This window comes from Typopeltis vanoorti, chromosome 5 (genome assembly GCF_054136105.1).
Source record: "Typopeltis vanoorti isolate ZY-2024b chromosome 5, IOZ_Tvanoo_1.0, whole genome shotgun sequence".
NCBI lineage: Eukaryota > Metazoa > Arthropoda > Arachnida > Uropygi > Thelyphonidae > Typopeltis > Typopeltis vanoorti.
This window is the reverse complement of record NC_143553.1, coordinates 160,975,831-161,002,365: the sequence shown is the minus strand read 5'-3', so window position 1 is coordinate 161,002,365 and position 26,535 is coordinate 160,975,831. Positions and strand designations below refer to the sequence as shown.

Sequence of the window (26,535 nt, the reverse complement as noted above, 5' to 3'; positions counted from 1 at the left end):
TTCATCATCTGCTTAATGTAAAGATGTATTCATTTAATTATATCTGTAATCATTTTCTTTTTCAATTACATTTGTAGTATTTCGGCTAAGATTCATTAATAGATATTGACTGTTCTATGTTAATATGAATTCGAGTCAAGTAAACAAATTATTGTACACAATCATAAAATGTGTATGTACAGTGACATTTATTTTCACAAATAAATAAACCTAGAATTATTTTAGTAGACGTATTGTACAAATATTTTGTTTTGTTTATTGAATATTTCGACTTCATCTAAAAATTTAACTAACTCTCAATTTTAATTTTAGTGCTAAACCAAACTGAAACTCAAATGTTAAAATTATTTATAAGTATCTTACCACCACGTTACTTGACCGGATTTGAATGGGAAGTATTCAATCCAATACCCTTGGAGGGTAATGGATGGCAATGCTGTAGCCAATGAAGTTCTAACTGAGGCTCGGCTATTGCTGTTACCCTCCTGCCATGATCAGAGCTTTAATAGCTCAATAACACCTTATCCCTACACTGTCCTCTACAGATAACGGGGAAGATGAAAAGCATTTTTGCTTCGCCCCTTTAAGCCAGTCCTTATAAGGACGTTACTTGACCGAGGTGAGCTGGCAAAATCGACCATGAGATGCGGTAATTGATTAATACCCTTGGAGGGTAATGGATGGCAATGCTGAACCAATGAAGTTTAACTGAAGTTCGGCTGTTGCTGTTACCCCCCTTGGGCGATGAGTTTTTGAGTTCGCTCTCTTAGGGTTTTTGCCTTAAGAGAGCAATTTGAGTCTCCGGGGAAAATGTTCTCCGGCACGGCCCGCTGAGGGGCTTTGTCGGTGAATGATTTTCTTCGGAATTTGAGCGGTTCTGCTCGGTGATTGGGGACCCCGTCATTGAGTGGAACCAACGCTGAGATATGGACGCCCACTATGGAGTGGCCTAGAGATCGTCCGATTTTTTGAGATTTCACCTTTACTTACATAGTCGGTGATTAATACCCTTGGAGGGTAATGGATGGCAATGCTGTAGCCAATGAAGTACCCTCCTGCCATGATCAGAGCTTTAATAGCTCAATAACACCTTATCCCTACACTGTCCTCTACAGATAACGGGGAAGATGAAAAGCATTCTTGTTTCGCCCTTTTAAGCCAGTCCTTATAAGGAATAAAGACGTCACTTGACCTTTTTAGGACTTCCAGGGTAACAAATGGCAATGCTGTAGCCAATGAAGTTTTAACTGAGGCTCGACTATTGCCTTTACCCAGCCATGACTAGAGCTTTTTCCCTCAATAACACTCCATCCACACAGACTTACTTCATTCAGATGACGGGATAAAGAGTCAAGGACTCAGTCCATTGCCCAGTTCTTTTAAGAACTTTAAGAACGTTACTTGACTTACGTTCCAACATATGAACGTCATATCTTTACTATTTTATCTAATCTAATATAATTGTATTCATACAAACACAATTTGAAGTGCGCTATCAATTGATAGTATCTTTTTTTAAAAAATAGGATTTACTTTTTAAATAAGTGTTGGCGTTTATGAAACGGTATATTAATATTAGTCCAGTAGGTACTCTAAAGATTAGATGCTCTTAAAATAGTCTATAGACCAAACATGAACATTTTCAGGCCAATGAAGGTCTCCACCAAGAGATTAAATTCATGTCCCAGCTAGAGATGTTCACAAAATATTCATGCCCATGTTAGGGTCCAGAGCTCGTTGGAGATTGGAAGGAAAACTAAAATTTCAAGAAAAAATAAATAAACATTTTTCACTAAATTCTATCCATCCATGATATCATGTTGCCAATAAAAATAATTACATTGAAGCAAAGAACATAATTTCAAATAATCTTTGAAAACAGTCCGACTAAAGAAAAATTGGGATTGCTCCACTTTTGTAACTACAATGTTTGTCCCTCTTTGGTAGATCCTGAAATCATTTGCAATTTAATTAAACATTTCAGGATCTACCAAATTAACTACAAAAAATATATTGAGAATAATCAATAGCCTGATTAGAAATGAATGTTTATTTTTATTATGATGATAAGAACATAAAGTTCTCATTGATATCTTTGAATTTATATAAAAAATAATTTGTTCAAAAAAAATTAAAAATTTCCTCTTTAAGCAAAATTTAATTTATATTTTCATATATATTTTAATTAAATTAAATAATTTGTTTCCACGAATTTCCAGATATGTACTTAATGGTTGTACAGGTTATTATGATTAGTACCACATGATTAAATTTACATTATCAATAATCTCCTATTAACAATTTTCCTCTAAGTTACTCCATCACTTGTCAGCACAAGTCTTCTTTAACATTTAGTGCTTCTAAAGCACTGCTAACTGCTAACTGAATCGATCCATCTAAACCAGCACTTCCCAAACTGTGGGCGCGGCCCCCTTGGGGGCCGTGAAATAATGAAAACAAATTTAAAATGTTTTAAAACTAAGTCAAATGTTTTAAGACCATGTCAAATGTCTTAAAACATTTGACATGGTCTTAAAATTAAGACCATGTCATCAAATGCTAAAAATGTAATATTTGCATTTGATTTTTGCAATATTCGCTGTGTATGTTTTGTATTGAATATAAATACAATAAATATTATAATAATATATGTCTGTATTACGGTTTTTTTCTTCCCGATGGGGACGTGAAATATTTTAATTTTTCCAAAGGGGCTTTTACGTCCATACGTTTGGGAAGAACTGATCTAAACTCGGTCTTCCTCTGGGAAAACCAAGGTCTAGGTGGATTCTTCCTGCCCTCTTGGCATCACACTTTTGTTTTGCTAATCGTTCCTCTCCCATTCTGTTTAAGTGATCATACCACCTGAGATTAGCTCTGCTAACACATTCCTGGATGCTAACAATGTCAAGTTCTTTCCTAATTTCCTTCGTTTTAATATGAGACTGCCATCGACACCGTCGGTTCACTACCATAATTATTCTCAGAACTCTCATATCAGAGATCCCTAGACTTTGATCAAGTGTATTATTTCTAACCGAGCTCTCAGATTCATAAGTTAAAATTGGTTTGAACACTGTCTTGTATACAGCTAATTTAGTGTTTTGACCAATTTCTCTCTTATTCCATATAAATGCATTCATTTGACTGCTCACCATACCAGCTTTGCTTATTCTGTTGTCTATTTCCAGATATAACCTGCCATCTCCGCTAAAAACTGCCGAAATATTTTACTTATTTTATGGGTTTTCCATTGAAAATGCAGCTGAAGTTTTTCATGTTCCTGCCTATTTTCATATTTTTTGGCGTTTTGTTGCAAATTTTCATGCCAAATTTGTTACAGCAGTTATTCAACTTAGAGAATTCTGGAGACGAAGTAGATATATGTAGGAGTACAACATCATCTGCATTAAGCAAAGAACAAGTTTGACATGTACGATTTTAACAATAGGTCTAATTCCGCTTTCGATCAATAATGTGATCCATATAGATGATGAATAAAAGCGAACATCATGTGCATCATACAAAACAAAACTTAAATACAGATCTTTGTTATATTCCCATGAATTCTGAACTCTTTTGTCTTAAAGTGAAAACCTGATCTTTACAACCTGTATTTGGTCTGAACCCAGCTTGTTCTTCTCTCAGAGTCTCTTCCACATTTTTTTCTCAGCCTCTTTTCAAGTAAGCTTGCATAAATCTTAACCGGAACATTTAGTAGAGAAATTCTTCTGTAATTCTCACATACAGTTTTATTTCCCTTTTTAACAGATGAGAACTATTAGATCTCAACTCCAATCATCAGACATTCTGATTTCTGAAGAGGTCTTCTGAATTATACAGTGCAGCCACTGCAACACTTTTTTTTACCTCCATATTTAATACTTTAGAGTCGATTATCACCCATTCTAGCTACCTTTCAACATTTTTAGTTTTTGATAGCTTTTTCTACCTTGAGTATTGATATTTCTATTTGCATTCCTCTTGAATATTTTCTATTACTTTTTGTGGATGATTGTTTTGTTTAACAGTTTTTCAAAGATACTGTATCTAGTAAATCGTTATCTGCTGTTTGCATGCCACCTTTATCATCTTTCATTCCTTTCACAGTACTCTATCTATCCTATATTTATGGAAAATAAATATCCGATATTTATTTTCCATATTCTTACCAAAGTCTTCCCATCGCTTTTGCTTAACTACTTTTACACATAGCTTAGCACTCTTACGTTTTGATCTGTATTTTAGTGACTTATATGCTAAGAACGTATTTGTTAGGAACTTTTGATAAGCTTTCTTCTTGTCCAGGACCACTTCTTTAACGTCTTGTGACCACCACGGGCGTTATTAGTTTTATATCCTCGCAAACAACTTCAATACATTTCTCCCGAGTCGAATCAATGTTTTCTTTGGAGTTTGCCGCTGAGATTTCAAGATTTCGTTCCTGTTTTAAACTGCTTCATTTTTTCTTCAATAATGCTTGCATAATTGAGTCTACAATTCATCTCTAAAAGCTTCCCAACTTTAACTATTTTTCCACGTGAAATTGGTGTGCATCTTTGTGTTGGAGCATGGTGTTACCAACAATTTGTTCGTATCCTTAGCAGAAATCTAGTAGATACCGTTATTATTAGCTTTGCCATTTTCCTCAGAATTTCCCGAACTATGGTGCCTAGTGGAATCCATTTTCTATCTGCTGTTTAGATCTCCAACAAGAATAGCTTTTTTCCATTTACTTTTGTCAGCTTCCCCTTCCAATGACTCGAAAAATTCTTCCACTTCTTCCTTAGAAGATTTTATAGTATATAGGTTGTTCATATTATTTTTGGTCTTTACTGATTCCCAAGAAAGTGTATACTTAATTTAGGGTTAATACGCTGTAATCAACTGAAGAGTTAAGAATTCGTTTACTATTTTTAAAATTTTCATTAATTTTAATTTAAATAAAGGCTGCTTAGAAATTTAGTTTAATACCAACTTAAAAGTGCCTTCCAGGGATAGATTTAGAATTTTGTTTCTCTGCTTACAGTTCTAGCAAATACATGATCTACGTACGATTCGACTTACCATCGAATTCCCTTGTCAAAATAGTATATGTTTGACTCTCTGCATCGCTACTAATAAATCCGTATAATCTTAAGTGGAGCAGATATTTCTTGGCAATTATATGTTCATATCACCAGTTATGAGAACATCAAATGAAATATCGGATACAATCCTAGACTAGTTCTAGTGTAATGTAGGGTTCTGTGCTACAATGAGATTCCAGAAACTAATAAATGATAGTCTAAGTGGAAATTTTTATATTGATAATATTTTAATAAATAGATCATTTCGAGTGAGTCTCTAGACCTGTCATAATCTGGACAATGATAATGTTTTAAATTGCTTATATGGTACAAATCAACATCATCTTGAGAGTTTATTCTGTCTGTAAGTACGCCCGTGTGTTCTTCATATTCTCATATTTGTAAATAACAATTTTCGATTCAAAATGAAAATAAAAACACTTCTTAATTCTAATAAATCATTCTATGCTGTAGTTTTAAGAAAAGTGAAATCACTCAGCCATTTATCACGTTTAGGAAGTGAGTCTTATTTCTCAGTGTATTTCTTGAAGTTTACAAGGATCTTATGAACACTTGATTCGATATATATGGCAAGATTTTTATTTTTTCATATGGAAAGTTTCTCACCTTTGACCCACAGTTATACGTAGTCTGGTAGTAGTTTATATCTGTTGGTTATAAACATCAGCTACTTCAGATTTCCTATCAAGTGTTAGTTTGATAGCTTTGAAATGTTCGCAGATATAACAACAGTAGTGCTCATCCTACAATCCACGATATTGTGTCGTATGAATACGACTCATAGCTTTCCTATCATTTCTCCACTATGAATTCGACGGCAACTATTGCTGACAGAAAATTGAATGCACAGCTGTTTTGATGCACTGTTGGCTGAGTAAAACATTCTCAAAGCTGTCCAATACATCCACTTGCAGAGAAAGGGATGAGAGGCTTGTACTGAAAAAGCGTAACTTGGTGAGTTTTATTTCATTTCGTATGATGCACAAAGACACAGATAAAAAAACATCCATTGAAACATGTTAATATATTTCACAAATAAATGTCTTTCATAATTTTAAGTAACTCTTTACGTTAAAAGAACAAAATGTAGAATACTACACAAAACATCGAACGTAGAATCTGCTACACTAAATTTGATGACGTCAAATGCCCACAGAATCGGTTCTTGCAAGTAACGTGCTCAAGGAAACCTTGTGTCAGAATATTTAATGTGTTGGAGCACGACCAATTTTTTTATGTGCCGACTGCTACAATAAAAACAACTGAAATATATCGTTACTTTAAAATTCATATATTACAAAAAAAATGTATCATTCTTAAAATAAAATGTCCTCATAAGTGTAGATCTCAACTATACTTATATATTTTATCAGAAAACAAAGTAAAGAACTTTCTACGAAATACGAACTCGAAATATTGAGAATCACCTTGAGGGTTTCTTTGTGACGTATTATAATGCTACACAATTCCATCACTGTTTTGTCATAGGAGACAGTTTTATATCATTTTATCCAATACAGTTTTAATATATTGAGAAAAAATAATTTATTAATAATAATTATAAATTTTTAAAATATATAGATAAATATATATTAAAATATTTATTTATTTATTATACCTGCTTATAAAATTGTAAAATATATTAAAAACCCTTTCTGAATTTTAATGAAGATATTATAATAGAATGAAAATTTGCTTATTTTTTTGTATGTGTATAATTGCAATAATAACCGTGATCTGATTGAATTGATATATATAAATATAAATGATATATGATAACCGTCATCTGATTGAATTGATATAGTTCTAGATTTGTACATCCGAAGTCCACTAAAATGCATAATTCAATTTTTATACGAAGATCCCAACATGGTTTAAAGACTGTTCGTATGTGCATCGGCAGTATACTTCTCTGCTTGAAATAACACGGCAACAAATGTAGTCCTATCCGATGCATATCGCTACTATAAAACACGACTTCAGGAATAAAAACATAGCTGTGAAAATTCTCAACAGAACAGTTTTAAATAATAGGAAAATGCATCATTTCTTACCTTTGCTTTCTACCATGTTTATAATAGCACAATCTGTTAAAACAACAATTTTATTTTAACAAAAAAAAAAATTAAAGGGCGTATTTGTTAGATCCGTTTCTTGTTGGAGAAGTACAAAATGTATATACTTGCTGCCGTCTTCATGTTATAATCTAATCGAAATATCTTAAATAAACACTACTGAATGTTGGCTAATGGTGAAGAAAGATTTCTTCAGAATGTCCTTTTATGTTTGGCAGATGATGTCAAGCAAGGTCATTCAATCCGGAAGATTTTTATCATTTATCGTTACAGTGATACCTCAAATTCATTGATTATAAAATAAACAAATACATTAAGTTAGAATGAATAAGATTAGCACATTTTAACGATCAAGTATAGTAGATTTATGAAAAAATAAATGTAGTACCATCTCAATTTTTTCATTGCAATATTCATGCAAACGAATTGCTTTATTTGTTTATATTTTTCGATACTGATCAGAAGGATGTCACGCGATTCGTCACTCGACATCAAACTTTCAAGGCTCTCCAGAGCTCTCACAATCCCTTGTACATAATTTTCATAGCAATTGGCTTACAGTATGTACAGCAGTACAATATCTTTGTTTGCTCTTTACGAAATTATCCTGTTTGTAGACTCTTTAGATTCTGTAGACCTTTTGAACTCGTTCATCTTTCGCACATCATTGAGTGTCAGGATTTCTGTACTACTCCTACTCCCTCCTAAGCATCCTTTGTTAGCTGTGTAGATGTCCTCGATGTTAGCTGTCTAGATCTTCCTGTATATTGGATTGTGAAGCATTTCATGACATACCGAGTACACTGTGAGTTAGTCATTATTTGCTAGAGTATAACTAAAAGAATCTTATGACTTTGTTGGACTTTATTTAAGAGTTTCAACCACTAAGATAATCATTTGAATCTTATCTGAGAGCTCATTGGCCAGAAGACAAATCCCCTAAAATACTCTCAACTCAATCCGTATCGAATATTGATATGGCTTGAGTTAAGCAATATCAACCTAAGTCATCATCTAGTATGCATCGTTTTGTATCTATCACTATGATTTTTTTATCATGTTGTATTATGTTTGAGTAGGATTTAAACAAATAAAATTTGTATGGCTAAGCTTTTAATAGTTTAGCATATCAATGAGTGCCGTTTAAATGTTTCTCTCTTGCTGTTACTGTACTGCCTAAGCAATGGAAAATATTAATTATTTTATTTCTTTCATTAACAAAATAATTAAAGATAACATTTTTATTATTTTCATTTTTATACTTAACTTACAAGATAAAAATACTAAAATTAAAAAAAAAAAGAAAAAATCAGGATAAAAATTCAGTTTATTTTTAAAATATGCTGTTTATAAACTAGCAAATGATAAGAATAAGAAAACATGTATAACGCGTCAAAGCACAGGAGACCTCCGACTTACTCTAGCATGTAAGAAATGCAGAGAGGTGATAGGCACTTGCAATCATTATGCATCCCTTTCGTCCCGTGGTATCAAACAAAAAAACAAACTGTTTGTAACATTTCATTTGACATCTAATAAGAGTAAGGGACGTCATAAATGTTAGATTGATTGCTGACCAAGACGGAATAACTTTATGGACCTAATATTAATTTATAGGGGCAATAGCTTGAGGCATGTAAGTTATTCGATTTTCTGAAAGGTTGTTCTTTCTCCTCCCCCCTCCCCGAAGTATTTTAGGGTTTGCGTGTATAATCAAGTGTTAAAAAGAAAGAACCTACTGAGATTTTTCTTGAAACGGTGGAGTTTGTAATTGTTGACAGACCTCACTGGTAAGGTCTTCCATATTAGATTGGAGGCAGTTGGAATCAAGAGGACGAGGAGTGGAAAGTTCGATTGGTTTGAACTGTAAAATTATGCTGGGCAGCTGCCACTAGTGTGGTGTTTTAATAGGTTGAAAGGAATGCTGAAGGGAGTAAGAGAGAGAGAGAGAGAGAGAGAGAGAGAGAGGAGGGGGGGCATCAGCGATTGGCCTAACTGTCCTCTTCTAAACGTCATCAAGAACTTTCAAAGATTTTTGTTTGTTGTAGCATTTCCAAAGATGAGAATAGTATTCTAAGTTTAGGAAGATTTCGAATTGACAAATTATTACAAGGTAAACAGATGAAGAAGCGGGGTTTCTACAGGAAAAGAGAAAAAGGAAAAACTTTTTTATTGACGGGATGTGTTTGTTCCAGGAAAGGGTTGGCATCCAAGAAGACATATCAAAGGTAAGGAGAGGAAATTCTTGCGAGAAAAAGGTCTCACTCTGTTTTGGTAACACTAATGATGACTAGATTATCCTCACCGAATAGAGACGAAGATCAGTAATTAAATCATTGAATGCAAAAATTCTTGAAGTGTGAAATGCTGGTTCGCTGCAAAAGAGAAACGCAGAGAAAGAAGACAGAAAATAGAACAGTCTTCCGAAACATACCTGCATGCTGGAGAACTGCAAAAAGAGATCTACCATGGCACGGTGATTGACCAGGGAAAAAACTGGCCATCCTATTTACAGAGGGCTGGAAGGTAGACCAGTGGTCTAATTTGACGAGCAGGCATAGATGCTAGTCCCAAACAAATCTCCTGCCAATATCAAGAACCACCACACATTTCTCTAAATCTCTCCATAGCACATATACAGAAGTAGAGGATGCAGGTTAGATCTTCTCTGGATCGAAAGTTGCAGAATACATAATGGTCGTCCTGATTAACTGAGGAGGGAATCTTCAGATGGTTAAGAAGTTAATCGTTGATTTTCTCTATTATTTGACGAGGACAGAGGCCAGGATGAACAACCGCTAGCTTGATCATCGTTTTCTTCCCGTTTTTAGAACGGACAGAACACACCTGCTTCCCGTTTGTGAAGGCGACGATACAGGATCGGTGTTAATTCTGGAACGCATGTTCTTACTACAAATGGAAGGATACCACCTGGGCCGAAGAACTTATCAAGGATTTCGAGCATTTTCTGATATCTTCCTGTCAATAGATCAGAAGAAGCACAGTGAGAATAGTTGGTGGAATAGTAGTTAAAAGCATTTACCTTAGTCATATAAACAGGATTTGGAGGAGAAGGTTGATGCCAAGAGGATTGCATTATCTATAGTAGATGAGTAGACATTTTTCTCGGCAAGTTTGGCATGGGAATGGAAGGCTCGACTGCCATATGAGCAGGAGGCAATCTTAGTGCATTATGTCCTTAAAAAACGTCTATATTTGGTAATGAATTTTTACAACCTATAGTAAAGCTAAGTGAGAGGTTAGAATTTTTAGCTTAAGCCTTTGAGTGTATGTTGCATTTTAGCTTAGACTTTTTTGTTTTGGCACATTTGTTGGAAAACCAAGGCTGATAACAGTCGCAGATTTTGAGTGGAATGGGGCATAAAGGCACTCATCCCAGTAAGAATAATTTCAGTTATAAGGAGAATGGAAGAAATAATCAAACCAATACAATTAGCACCATTGTATTGGTATAGGATACGAGAGGACATTCTCTATAGAAAGAGAAACATGGACAAGATGATGGTCAGAGTTGCGAAAAGGAGAACTAATATTAATGGTTATTTGGCGAGAGAGCTGGAAAAAGAAAACAAAATAATATTTTCGTGTCTCAGTTTAGGCCTAGAATGAAGCTGGACATCTGTCTCAAGTTAGTTTTGATAGGCTGATTTTTTTTTCTAAAATTGTTGCCCTGAAACCCTTACTTGTTAAACCACGGCTTGTAAAGTGATGTTTATGTACTTTGCTACGGCAAATTCTGGAGCATTCCTTCTTGGACAAGTTCAACAATAGGTTTTTGCGACTCTTATGGTCAATATTACCTATTACTTATCGCCATTACCTATCTTGTTCGTTACATATTTGAATGGTTTTACAATTATCGCATAAAGATACGAGACAATCCTGAGCCAAAGGGCTCTTCTGGTTATATATGTCAAAACTTAAGCATGGTTACCCTGACATGTTTAAGATGAGAAAGTGCCTCTTGATAATCCAATATTAGAATAAAATTTGAAGCTGCCCTTGCAATTTTTACTTTGACAGTGACAACTATTTGACATTCCATATTTTTTTTAATACCGGTTTCTTAAACTAGGACAAAAAAAAAGTTTTAAAATGTTGTTGACGACAATATCGATATTTCTTTATTTTGAAAATAACACCCATGTTAATGTTTTTAAATCATAATATTGGAAGTTCCTTTTATCGTGCCAAATTTTATTACACTTTAAAAACCTAATTGATCTATATTAGCATCGATTAACCTAACTCAAATTCCTTAGTATGTATAACAGAAATCCGTTTACTCGTATAACTATAACCAGATATACTGCTTATATTTAATATGAAGAAATTGTATTAAATAAAAAGGTGTCGAAAATAAACTTCATTATATCTTTTTTTACTTAAAACATGAGTAATTTATTCCAAAAATCCATTTACTCGTAAAATGTCTCTATTCACCGCATCTCACGGTCGATCCCACTCGTAAAATGACGCAAGACGCAGGATGGCGCAGAGGGTGAAGCTTGACGCTTTTCATATTCCCTGTTGTCTGTTTCGGGAGCTGTGATAGGAGAGATTTATGAGCTATTTCAGCTCGCTTTGAGTGGGCAGAAGTGGTTATTCGTCGTTGAGTGTTAGGATGGCTTTCGGTCTTTTATGTTTCCAGTGGTCATTACCGTCATAGTTTCCGGCTTGCTGTATTAGTTGGTTTGGATGCGTAGATGTCTTCATAAAGAATTTCTCTGCTAGGGAGCGTAGTAGTGGAGAGATGTAGGGGATATTTATGTCCCGGTGGATCTGGGCGTTCCTGATGAACTACGGGTCGTCCAGTATCATTCGCAGGCATTTGTTCTGAAGTCTTTGTAGCTTGAGGATGTTTGTCTTGGAGGAATGGCTCCAGGCTGGGGAGATGTATATAACTGTGGGACGGATCACTGTCTTGTACAGTAGAATTTTGTTTTTTTGAGCTTAGTTTGCCGTGTCTGTTGATCAAGGGGTATAGCTGGGCGATAACCTTTGAAGCTTTGGTGCATGTGCTCTTGATGTGGCTGTTGAAGCATAATCGCTTATCGAGAATTATTCCGAGGTATTTTGCTTCAGTTTTCCAGGGAATTTTGGAGTTGAACAGGGTGATGTCTCCTTTGGGGGGGATGCTCGTCTTCTTGTGAAGAGTATCGTTTTGCTTTTCTGGGGGTTTAATTGTAGTCGCCAGTCTTTAAACCATTTTTCCAGATTCAGGATGGTGTCTTGTACTCGTAAAATAAGATATGCTGCTTATATTTAATAAGAAGAAACTGTATTAAATAAAAAGGTGTCTGAAATAAACTTCATTATATCTTTTTTTGCTTAAAATATCAGTAATTTATTCCAAAATTTCGTGTTACTTTTTTAGTATATCTGATTTATTATAGATATATATATAGAATAATATTTTTATCTTGGAATGCAGTTCTTTTCAAACGTAACAATATGGTTCTTACAATAATGCATGAGATTCTCTTATTTAACTAAAACATACTTGGTCTTTGATTACTCATGAGAAATTATAATTACGTCATTTGCAAGGGAGCGAAATATTCAGCCTAGTGCCAGTGACTTAGTCTTTTAATCCGCTTTGATAATACTGATGTTTTCTTTGTTTTGCCGCTAATCTTCCAGAATATCTGGAAGGCATCATCGATACTATGAAGGCCCATATCAAGAAAGGACAAGTAGTGGTTATTTGCAATTTTCGATATAAAAAGTTCTACAATACGGTATGGAACGCAAGCAAAAAAAAAAAAAAAAAAACAGTACTGAACTTCTGCACTATGAGATATGCCGTACGAGTATACGTGCACAAGAGAAATTAGCCAAAACATTAAACTATTAGAAATAAGACAGTCTTCAAACCAATTTTACTCAATGGATATGAGAGTTAGGTCAGAAATAAGTTGGTTGATTGAAGACTGGAGACCTCTCATAAAACAGTTCTAAAAACGACCTCTGACTTTTGAGAAAAATTAAAAGTAAAAAACAGATAACATGACAGAATCATACTAAGAATAATGACATTAGAAAAATATACACCCTTTAGTGTGTGGAAGATGTTGAATAAAATAAAAATTAAAATTCATTTAGGCGATAAATGTTTCAATAAGCTAGAATTAATTGAATTTGTTTATATAATATATATCAAAATTCACTGTGCGCCTTGTCAGAATATACACACACACACACATGAATATATTGACATTTTCAGGGTTTGCATTTTTTCCCCCTGTTAATACCAGACAACAGCTATGTGAACATTGGCTTTAATGTGAATATCGGTTCATCTGGATACGAGCTACAATAATCGAAACCTTCACTTTGGGTAACAATTTGGAATCGATTTTTTAACTGACCTCAGTTGCATTTGCAAGATTGTGAATGGTAGGTTAAGTTATTCGAATCAATGGCCAGAATGAGTTCGTGGAATTCATAATAACCTGTTAATCAGTTATTCATTGTAGACTGATTGACTAGCAAATAGAGGCACGAACTCAAAGTAATTTTATGTGTTTTAAAACAGTAACGCACTGGGATACTTCAGTATTCCAAATCATTATATGTATGCGATTGTGCCAACGTCTTTTATTTTAGCGACTTTGACTGAATAACTTTTTAATAATTAAATGAAAAAGTGAAGTAAGCATTATTCAAGAAAGTTTTCTATAGCAGTGATTTAAATTGCTTCTGGAGCAATGTACCAAAGATATTTCAAGCATTCATTCATACTTTTGTAATAACTTGGATACCAAAGATATCTTTGGTGGCAATGGTATTTCCACAATTGTGCTTAAGTTTGTTCTCTGGAACTATGAGCGAGGGGCGATATAACCAAAAGAAAGAACATACCCTAGAGCTCTTTAACCCCCTTGTTTCATCAAATGGTAATAATTTGTTCTTTTTTCTTTTAGGATAAATAAGAAGATGTCAATTCCTTCATGGTGACTATCACAACTTTTCAGCACACTCTCGTAATTCTCGTTCTGTATTTTCTACACTCCTTTCTACTCAGCTAGCATCCACCGAGACTGTAGAAGTAAGACATTACGTCAATTTCAGAAACGAGTATGTCTTTCTTCAAATCGTGGCCCTATTGTTCTCATTAACTTAAATTTCGTCATTACTTGAAGTGCACATAATTTAATCACTCGAAATGTCGATCCATTGCAGAACTCCTTCCTTATATCACCCATGTCTAGTATGTTAAATGATGGTTTATTCATCGTAATAATTTTATATTATGTATAACTTATAATCTGACAACACTATACAAAAATATTATAAAAATGTAAGAATTAATGATTTGCTGTTCATAATTTCCACAAGGACGAAACAACATCCCCCACCCTATAATCCTATCACAATTTTGGCAAGCTTTGACTCAAAAATATTCACAGATTCAGTGCTCTAGGTTATGGTGCGTCTAGTGTATGCAGCTACAAAAAGCTACAATAAAAAACTCAACAAGAAACTAAACGAAAAATTAGATTAAACTTTAAATATAAAATATGATTGCATTGAACATGTCGAAATTCTTAAGCATATCAATAAAATTAAAACTCGACAATAAAAATATCTACATCTTTTTATTCACCTTAATAATATACAATGCCATAATAAATAAAAGAAATAGAATAAAACAAAAGAATCTAGAGTTCAAATCGAATTCGTGAAAAACACGTAAATACGAGGGTATTCTAACTCGGAGATAAAGAGCGATCACAGATGACTTCGATCCACTTATGTATATTCGTTGTACCTGAGACATTTGGACTAATCTCTGCAGTTATGCCATAGGGTTTAATTAATCTTGTTGACTAATCCATGGGAATCTATTTATTCCTTTTCACTATTATCTATCTTAGGCCTTTTTGTCATGTAGTAGGGCATATCCATTAAAAATTTCTCCGAATATAAACTCTATATACCACCCAATTTTATTAAGGCTTGTAAATCATTAATAACAGAGATCAACACCGTATCTAACACGCCCATAAAAAGTCTTTAAAATGGAATCCAAGTAGAGTTAACGCCACCACATAATGATTTCATCATGGAATACCATTCAGGTGTCTCTTATGTTCAGAGGTGCTACTCAAAGTCTGACTTCCGCAGAGAAGATTTGTCTTTTCAGTAGGCCTATACTTAGAATTCTTGTATTGATTATTTTCCACCACGATATAGATTATGGCAATCACAATCTGAAATATAATAACAATTTTTAAAATCAAAAACTTTGTCCACCATTTTTTCTATATAAAACTACTATTTAAAAAGGTTAAGTTGACAACAGAGCTTGTTGCAGTTCAATTTATTTGATTTTTGAATAATGATGGGTCTATAATATTATTTTCTTTCTATATCTATTATCACGTGCGCATGTATTTATGATTGTTTCAATTAAATGAAACAATGAATAGGATAGAGACTCTTTAATGTAAAAATTCAAAAATGCTTTACTTGGTTACTAATTTTTGTCTTCTGATGTCATCTGCAATTTTTATTCATAATTAGGAAAATATATGTTCTTTCGCTCCGATGTATGCTACTCATAACACACAGACGCCATTTTTGGCATTAAAGAGTATATAGTAATCATATTTTATGTGCAGCGTTTGAAAAAAAAATATTAAATGTTAAATTATTAGATTAGATGTAATAAAATATTTGTAATCCTTAATTTCTTAAAAGTTATTTAATCATCCTATCAACTGAAAGTGAACATTATTTAAACGTTAATACTAAGATGAATTTTGATGCATGTAGATCGTGATATCTGCTATTAGTACTGCTATTGGCTAAGCAAGGCATAGTTTGTGCGTGCGCATGCTGTTTTTGTAAAAATAAATTTGAATAAACAACAGCTATAATAGCTAGATTTTTCTATCAACAACCAACTCATATACGATAACCAAGTTGATATTTTCTGAGCAATGGTACTTTTATTTTATGAAAAGAGCGAAACCCAGCTATGAAGAACTCTTTGACATATGCTGCACTACCGTATCTAATTATTAAAAATTTTCGAAATTATTTTAATGCATCATTTAATAAAATTAAGATATAAAATTTACTTGTCAATTTACTGAAAAGATTATTGCAATAATTACACCTTTTATTTATATGTATCTTTGATTAGATATGCAAGAAATTGAGTAGAAATTTCTGGTAACTAAAACTAGATATTGTGTGGTCAAAACAACATTTTCTGGATGTTTTTAAAAGAAATATGAAATGAATCTGAGACGTAAATATACTGACCGTTACTAATTCAACACAGGAGAATACCAAAGTGGACATTTCATACCCTGTTTTCTCCATCAAAAATCCTCCTATTGTTGGACCGAAGAAAAACCTAAAACATATATAAATTCTATATAGATATTTACACTTATAAAGTTGATCTGTATTGAAATATTTGGGAAATAAACAATATATTTTAACACATGATTATATTTGATATCGGTGCATCAAAATAAATTCATGAAATGAAAGCCAATTGAAGATATTCAAAAGATTTTAGTCTGAATAATATTTAATTTGAAATATTGAAATTTTAAATCGATATTTTGGTTAAAATATCAATTTATGGGAAAAGACGAACTCATTTTGTGTTACTGTTGAATATCTTCTCTTTTTTTTTCCTCCAAGGACAGAAATAGATTTTTTCATTTAACTATTACAAACATATTTAAAATATTAAAACAAAAAATTCCGACTATCAATGAATCTCAATTCCTTTTACTTACCCTATGGAGATGGATCCCGTTATGGCTCCAGATACAAGTCCATGAGTACTCATATCATTCGGCATTCCTCTGGCTCTAAATCAAATACATGATTTTTAATTTAATAAGAACAAATTTAATATATATATATATATATATATATATTAATGATTAAAATATTCATGAAATTTCATTATTTTAGCTTTAATATTTATAATTAAAATATTTTGATGAATATATACACACCTTTTATCTTTTTATATTATTTTATACAAGGAATAAAGTACTGTCAGTTTTAGAAAATGCATATCATCCTAAGACACACATACACACAGTCAGTTTTCTCTGAAATCGGTAATGGATAAATCAAAAGAAAACCTACTTCATTAAAAATTATCAGCTGGAATGCTAACGGTCTTCCCAGCAAAATACAAGAATTACAGGAGTTTGCAGCAAAACCCAAGCAGACATCATTCTCGTAAATGAATCACACCTCCGTCCAAGCGACAAAATCAGAATCAACAATTATAGTACATACCATACAGACGGATTCTATGCAAGAGGAGGAGACCCCGCCATCTTTGTAAAAAGAAACATAAAGCATAATACAATAGCCGAACCCCAAACAGAACACATGGAAACCACAGGAATAGAAATACATATGGAAAACACAAGCAGTATCACGATCTTCGCAGCCTACAACCCCCCCCCCCGGAATAAAAAACTCCTTGAATCAGGATTAGATATAGATATGACACCAAACGCAGGCAGAGCAGTAATCATAACTGGAGATTTTAATGCCAAACATTCAGTCTGGACTAGCAGAAACTCAAATATCAACGGAAGAATACTCAACTCTTATACTACTTCACGAAATATAACAGTAATAGGACCCACAGACCATCCTGATGTACTAGATATAGCCATACTAAAACATAGTGCACAGCTATCAAATACAAGCAATTAACGATTTGATTTCTGACCACCTCCATCATATTGCAACTAGGCAACAGGAGTCAACTGAAAATACCACTACAACTGTTAACTGAAATCGATTTCCCCTTAACCCTTCAGGAAAACCTATACCACATATTACATCATCTCCTGAAGAAATAGAAATCGCAGTGACATCCTTTGAAAAGTAAATATTAACAGCAATATCACAGGTAACAAATATAACCACCCGTACATCGCCAAATGGTCTCCCCTCTGGGAGATCATTTGGCGATGTACGGGTGGTTATATTTGTTAATAACAATATCAAAGAACAATGGATCAGATAAACAGGCAGTCAACAGAGCAAAGAAACCAGGTTCGATATGCTCTGAAGGATCACCGAAACCAGCTCTGGAACAAATTACAACACCTAAACACGGAAGATCAATCTTTGAGGAAAATTATGAGATCGATTCGCTCAAAACATTACACTCTTCCTCAAATCCAAGGTGAATGCGGAATAGCCTACAATGATGAATCAAAAACAGAAGTATTTGCAGACAGCTTGGAAAGACAATGTAGTTCCAATTATGATAATATAGATAACTTCATAAGAAAACTCCACACCCAAGTGCGTAAAATAACTCAGAACGCCAAACTCCCATCCAACAACAAATCCATATCACCAGTGGAGATTTATCAAATCTTAAGAAAACTAAATAACAAAAAGGCTACGGGTCCGGATGGAATCACAAACAAGGCGCTAAAATTACTTCCACGTAAAGGTATTATGCATCTGGTGACCATTATTAATGCCATCCTACAGCTAAAATACTACCCAGAACGACGGAAACTCGCAATTGTTTTCTTAATTCAAAAACCTGGAAAAACTACACAGTTTTCTCAGAACTATGGACCGATTAGCCTCCTATCTTGTGTGTAGGTAAGATAGGAACGCACTATAATCACACGGATTCAAGAGGCAGCAGATAACAACCACGTCATACAAGTGAACAATTCGGCTTTAGGAGACATCACTCCACAACACTTCAAATCTACAGAGTCGTTGAATACATCACGCAAGGGTATGAATTGCACGAACATTCTGGCGCAGTCTTCCTGGACATAACACAGGCATTTAATAGATTTGGCATTATGGCCTAAGTTTTAAGCTATACCAAGTAGGAATTCCATTATCACTAGTTCTACTTATCAAATCATATCTGAATAACAGAAATGTAAAATAAAACTCAATGGAATCAGATCCACAGAAAGGAGAGTCACGGTAGGAGTCCCTCAAGGCTCTGCTATCTCCCCTACTCTTCTCCATATACATGGCAGATCTCCCCAAGTTATCTCCATCCATCACAGCCCTCTATGCCGATGACATGATTATCATAGCCAGTTCACTCCGTCCTCAACTGGCCATAAACAAGCTGCAGATAGCAATCAACGTATTAGAGAATTGTTACAGCAAATAGCGTATATCAATGAACCCAGGGAAAAGCTCCGCAGTACTATTTACCAGCGTAAAGCAGATCCTAACACAACCATACAAATGCTTGGAAAAATCATCCCTTGGCACAACTCAACCAAACATCTAGGAGTTCAGCTTGATAAACGCCTAAACTTCAAGTCACACATGAATAGCATCTCCACCAAATCTAATCAGACTATAGTACAGCTTTACCCACTCTTGAACAGGAACAGGCAGCAGACTATAAGCTCTCAGATCGTTTCAAGCACAGAAAACCAAAGTCCTTCATCTCAAGAGAAAGCTAATAAAACATAAAAAGCTCACAAAGAGCGGGTAATTAACCCACAATAATCCCATCACTCACAAACTAAAATCAGGATGAAGAGTCAAGGACTCAGTCCATCAACCAAAGAAGTTCCAGTACTGTCAGTTTTGCTATGTAAATATAGTAGATTGTAGCATGGTGATTGTTGATAGTGTATAAATATAACGATAGCTCGACTTGAAGTATTTACAATGTGGTACAATTCTAATCAGATATTGATTTGATTGCAGACCAAACATAAGAAGGTAAAGATGAAAATTAACGATAATTATGCTTACCTGGAATCTGTAAGACAACTCATAAAACTTGAAACTCTTACTCCAGCTAAGCCAAATCCAAATAACGTTTGTGCTGTAATTACCACCGATAATAACCTAGAGGGAGGAAAATTAAATTTTAAGTAAAGAACAAGTAGCTGCGGTGGTGCAAAATGTTAGATATTCTTTATATGCCGTGTCTCCAAACACAGCTTATAAAGAAAACATTCCTCACGAGTAGAATATGATTATCGTATCTACTAAAACACTTAACATATTTCCAATATATTTCATACTCATCTGACGTTTCTCCTGGCGACGTATTCACAAGAATGAAATCTTTCAGTAATTTTGAAATTTTATGTAAGGAAATTAATATTTCAAAGAGAACAATCTATGATTCGTAAAATTCCATTTGTGCTGAAAGCGTGTGTCATAGAAAACGTTTTTATTTTTCTTTAATTACAGTAAAACTGGTCACGATTTTAGTAAAAGTGAAAAACATCTATGGGCTCACCAATTTGTAAATAAATTTGGATTTATTTACAAATCCAAATTTGTAACCAAATTTGGATTTGTAACTTGATTACAAAGGTCGAAGCAAGCATAGACCTTTGCAACCAAGGAACATCATGTGCGAAGAATAATATAAATAGCCTTATTGTGATCTGCATTATCTTGATGTTCCTACAGTTTCAAAATGATTTCACAAGTCAAGGATTTTAGGCCACCAAGAAGTTGAAGCACCTTAGAAAATTCAGATTTTTTAAGATTAGAAATGTGTTACTTAAAAAAACAAAAACTTTTAAAGTCATTTACAATTAATATTCAATTATCAATTTAGCTTTCCATCGCATCTGCTTTATCACTGGTGTGTTACTAGCTTAGTATCTTTTTTTTTTAATGGAACTTAATTATAGACACAAGGCTTTCAATGCTTTTTTTTTTGAAAGAAGAAAAAACTTCTATCTAGAATGAAAAACATCCTGCCACTTCCATAGCGGCGCTTTCAACTGAAGATAGGTCAAAGTTCCGTGTATTCTAGACAGAATTCGAACTCGGTCTTTCCAACCAAAGAGAGTCGACTCTGCCATCTATGCTTAGGTATAAATTTTAAGGTAGAACAATTATTTCCGCATTTTTTTTTTTAATTGTAATGTGAAGGAGAATAGAGAAAGAGCTGTGTAAGGCACTCTCGGAAAGGAGAGAGAGTCAAAAGCTTCACTTATGTATAATTCTCTTGATTCTTGACGGGGTATTTTTGGTTGATTTATTTACGTGGAATGCGTGTTTTATAATGCTAAGATTTTGCATAAAGCATCGACTGTGTCTGTCATAACCAGCTTGGCCGGAACAACTAATCCTCAAAGCCAATAATAATGCACTTTTACCTTCACCTTCCCATTGTCATATAAGCGTTGTACAGTATCATTGATGCGACTATCCCACTGTTACCATCTACACTTCACACTCACACTTTTATATTAATAGCATTCGTTATTCACAGTAACGTTGTTTTTCAATCTTTTTTTATGTGAATCCATCCATGAAAAATTGTAATGTGAACCAAGGGTTAGATAATCCAGAAACTCTGCTCTAGAAACGAAACAATCATCACGGTACCTATAGGGAGTCCAAAACTCATCGAGGGAGGGCACCTACTCTACAGCTCTCCATCTCCACCACTCAACCTCATCCGCCAACCGCTTCATCTACGCCAACGCCATCTACTGTCCACCACCACTACTAGTTTCACAGACAATCACAAACATCGATGCCCATGGTGGGATTCGAACCCGGCAACTTTTTGGCTGGAGAGCGGATACGCTAACCACTCCGCCACAAAGGCCTTTTTTTTTTTTTAAAGACGATTCAGCACTGCATTTATCTGCAATTGCCTACGACGTGACTCACGGCAGGATTCAAACCGGCAACCTGTTAGTTTGAGACGATATGTTCTCTTATTTGCCAGCTAAGCTAAACCTGAGGGATGTCAGAAATGTGCGGGGTATTTAGCTGTATGGTGCGATTGAAATATCTAGTAGTTAAGTAACTGATCGTTAATAAACTATCATTACAAGTATTGTAAATGAATACATACGGTTGAAAAGGCATGAAAGGAACTGGACCAATTATTAGATAAGCCAAGAAGATCATGAAACTGCCAAGAACACTCCAGATTTTCTGCGGGACCTAGCAAAAAAAAAAAAATCATTTTCCCATCATAACTTGACTTTCTTATACGTAATTCATACTAAGTAATAAACTAGCTTTAAAACTCAGTTTGTTGCTTATTCATAGGACAGCTATCCTATGAATTTGTGTTTCAGTGTGAATTACGGCAGTGTTGGCTAGTATCCTCATTTGTGGAGTGCTTTTCTTTGCACAAGTAAGAATTAGCACCCTATTAGCAATCTAAACAAAGCCCATTTTTTGGTGGGAGATGAATTGTAAGGCTAGGTGTGTGAACGCTGTTCCATTATTAGAAACCTGAAGTGAATGAAAAATGTTTTTGTTCTCTAGAGAGAGTTTTTTGCACTATGTAAAAATTAATTCAAATACAAAAAACATATAAACTTTGATAAAAGTAGAAAACAAGTCTTTAGTCAACCCAAGATACGAAATGTACCATAGTTTTGCGAATAACCATTCGTGGGTGGGAGCAACATAAATATATATATTTATGTTGCTCATAAATATATATATATATATATATATATATATATATATATATATATATATATATATATATATTATATAGACATTGTTTGGAAAGAAGTCAATAGATACTCCCATGGGCAAGGCGCATCTTGCAATGTAATAATGAGTCATGTGTTTGTGGCCAGTAGAAATTGGAGGAATGTAATGCTCCCAAGTCAGTGCAACTGTGTCCATGCGAAATGGCTATAACTTTTTACCGACGCCGCTGCGAGTAGCAGGTCTGCTTCTCAGGTTTGCTTTTTTCCTTTTCCCAGGTGATCCTTTTTTGTACTAATCGTTATTTATTAATAATTTGTTGGCTCTAGTGGGGATATTCTTATTTTTCTTCCACTAGAGCGGGATTATTTGCGTTCAGGCTCATTGACTAACATTACTTACATAACTCTAAGTCAATTGTGGGGGGGGGGGAAGAATAGACTTAGAGTCTATCCCTCCCTTTTTTTTTATTAACGCGGAGTAAAAATTAGTAAATTATTTCAAGTCCCGCCCCAGGACTAGAACGCTTGAAACAGAAGTGCCAGGATTGGAAGACCTAGAGTTTTAACGAAGACCCTTAAAGAAATCATCGGTACACAGAATATCTACTCCTTTACTCCGTAAGGTAGGTTGGATTGAGATATGGCATGATGATGCTAATTTAGCAAGGATAACAACGATTGATTATGATACGGAATATCAACAGGATAATCTAAATAAACAAGAGGCAAAAGTGGCTTCGGAAAGTTATAATGTACGAGGTTAAAGATTGTTTATTATTACAGCATTGCGTGTCACCTCAAAGGAAGCCATGGATCATCGTGGGAGGGCACACTCTTCACTGTAACTGACTATTTCCGTTTCTTAATCTTCCAACTGCATGACACCACTACCATCACACAGCTCCATCTGCTGGCCCCATCATCATCATTAGTATTTGTTTTTAATTGCATGTGTTCTCATTTCCGATTTGTCTGTATGCGGGATGAAAAACCTGGCCTACATCCGTATGAGATCGATTAACACTTTGCATAAGCTTTTTCAATTGATATTTCAATATCAATTGAAAAAGCTTATGCAAAGAGATCTTCGTCACGATGATATGGAGGGCAATTTAATTTCATTTGAGACTGACGAGAGTACACAGCAAGAATTCATTGCAAAGTGGTAGTGAACAATATGGGTTTGAAATTGACGGATCACACTAATACCGAAAAGAACAAATTTATAGGGCCAAAGAAACCAATTCTACCTCTTTAAATTGCATATTGATTGAACAAACTCTCTAGAATTCACCCAGAGCACATTAGCCTAGTCCCTGTTAATCACAATACAGGAGATCGACATCCCTGTAATCACCCTAACCAGTCAAATCAAAAAAGCAATAAACAGACGAAATGTCCTTATAAGGACTGGCTTAAAGGGGCGAAGCAAGAATGCTTTTCATCTTCCCCGTTATCTGTAGAGGACAGTATATGGATAAGGTGTTATTGAGCTATTAAAGCTCTGATCTTGGCAGGAAGGTAACGGCAATAGCCGAGCCTCAGTTAGCACTTCATTGGCTACACCATTGCCATCCATTACCCTCCCAAGGTATTAATCACCGAATCTCGTGGTCGATTTCTCCTCCAACCCACCTCCCCGCCTTCAGACGAAAAGTGACATTTATGTCTTTAGGGCTGAAGCAAGATGCTTTTCCTCTTCCCTGCTATCTGTTGTGGTTACAGTGAGGGTAAAATTTATGAGCAGTTTGCTCGTCCTGAATGGGCATGGAGATTATGCATCACTAAAGGAGGCTAATATAGCTTTTGGTCTTCTATATTGGAATATGTCCGTTGGATCGTATGCTGCAGCTTGCTGAACCAAATCGTTGGGATGTGTGGACGTCTTTAGGAAAAACTTAGATGCTAACGATTATAGAAAAAAGAAAATATAGGGAATATTTGCATCTCTCTGAAGTTGATTGTTTCTAACATGCCACGGGGCGTTCAGAATCATTCTCAAGCATTTGTTCAGCACTCTTTGTATCTTGATAATGTTAGTATTAGAGGTGTGGCTCCAGGCTGGAGAGGCATAGGTGATTATAGGACGAATCGTCATCTGGTATAGTTGCAATTTGATTCTATTGCTGAGCTTGCTATTTCTATTAATTAGCGGATAGATCTGAGCTATGGCTTTAGATGCCTTTGTGCACGCAGATTTGATGTGTTGGTTGAAAGATAGCTTTTTGTCGAGAATCACACCCAGGTAATTTGTTTCTGTCTGCCAGGGGATTTTAGTATTGAATAGTAACACATCTCCTGCAGGGGACATTGGCCTTTTTGAGAAAAGAACGGCTGAGCTTGTCAGGGAGTTGACTTCCAGTCTCCACTTAGAGAACCAACCCTCCAGCTTTAGAATGTTTTATTGAAGCTTTCTGGTAATGAAATGGGGGTCTGAGAGATCTAGTTAGTATTGCTGTATCATCCGCATAGAGGACCAAAATGGATGTCATCGGATTTTGCAGGATATCTGACATGTATACAGAAAACAGCAATGGAGCCAGTAGATATCCCTGCGGCACTGCAGCAAAGATGTGGCGCTGGGAGGATGTAGAACCTTTGATTTTTACTTGCATTGATCTATTCTGAAGATATGAATGGATTAGATGAACCATTTTTAGTGAGATACCGGCTGAGATAAGTTTATGCAGGAGTCCAAAATGCCAGATTTTTTCAAATGCTTTGAATAAGTCTAGGAAAACAGCTCCTGTGCACTGGCGCCAGTTGTAGCTGGTGGTGATGTATTCGACAATTCTGTTTATTTGCTGGGTAGTGCTATGGTGTTGCCTAAAACCAAACTGTTCTTTAGGGAGGATGTTTAGGTCATTTACTGAGGTTTGGAGTCGTGAAAGAGAAAAAGTCCTTATAAGGACTGGCTTAAAGGGGCGAAGCAAGAATGCTTTTCATCTTCCCCGTTATCTGTAGAGGACAGTGTAGGGATAAGGTGTTATGAGCTATTAAGGCTCTGATCATGGCAGGAGGGTAACAGCAACAGCCGAGCCTCAGTTAGAACTTCATTGGCTACAGCATTGCAATCCATTACCCTCCAAGGGTATTAATCTTAATCACCGCATCTCACGGTAGATCCATTCTTCACTTTCCCTCTTCCAGACGAAAAGTTCTTAAAAGAACTGGGAGATGGACTGAGTCCTTGACACTTTATCCCGTCATCTGAATGAAGAAAATCTGTGTGGATGGGGTGTTATTGAGCTAAAAGCTCTAGTCATGACTGGGTAACGGCAATAGCCGAGCCTCAGTTAAATTTTCATTGGCTACAGCATTGCCATTTGTTACCCTGGGAGTCCTAAAAAGGACTTTTTTCTCCGGCTATCTTTATTCTCCCAAACGAAAAGTAGTCCTTATATAATAAGGACCGGCTTAAAAGGGCGAAGCAAGAATGCTTTATCTTCCCCGTTATCTGTAGAGGACAGTGTAGGGATAAGGTGTTATTGAGCTATTAAAGCTCTGATCATGGCAAGAGGGTAACAGCAATGAGCCTCAGTTAGAACTTCATTGGGTACAGCATTGCATTCCATTACCCTCCAAGAGTATGGTGTCCGCTGAATCCACTCGAAATCTGTGAGGATGAAAATTGTTCATCCCTTTATATATAAAAAATATGAGATAAATTTCACACTGGATCTGAAAAAAATTAATATTTATGTAGTTCAAAGTTAGTTTACTTAAGAATAGAAAAATACTAGAAAAAATAATAAATATCCACTAATTACTTTAGATGAAATTATGAAAATAAATGTAATTTTATTTTAAAATTAATTGAAAGCGTACTGGAATATAATTTTCGGTAGCAATCGAGTGTTCACTTATGAAAAATACAATGCCCAAAGTGAGACGGCAATAGTATTAACAGTG

General features: G+C 34.8%; 1 protein-coding gene across 3 annotated transcripts in view; it reads right to left on the bottom strand.

Annotated features, from left to right (window-relative positions):
* Positions 1–14,767: 14,767 nt before the first annotated feature.
* The window catches only part of LOC150107004 (MFS-type transporter SLC18B1-like), a 52,729-nt gene continuing 40,961 nt past the window's right edge, over positions 14,768–26,535 (bottom strand). For 2 of the 3 annotated variants that reach the window (XM_090392882.1, XM_090392881.1), the window contains exons 10-14: positions 22,026–22,117; positions 19,946–20,041; positions 16,951–17,025; positions 16,463–16,556; positions 14,768–15,402 (exon numbers count right to left, since the gene is read on the bottom strand). In XM_090392882.1, coding sequence (XP_090249008.1) covers positions 15,253–15,402; positions 16,463–16,556; positions 16,951–17,025; positions 19,946–20,041; positions 22,026–22,117 — 507 coding nt within the window. In that variant the 3' untranslated portion in view covers positions 14,768–15,252. The remainder of the gene's footprint in view (positions 15,403–16,462; positions 16,557–16,950; positions 17,026–19,945; positions 20,042–22,025; positions 22,118–26,535) is intronic. The other variant, XM_090392883.1, reaches the window with a different exon arrangement.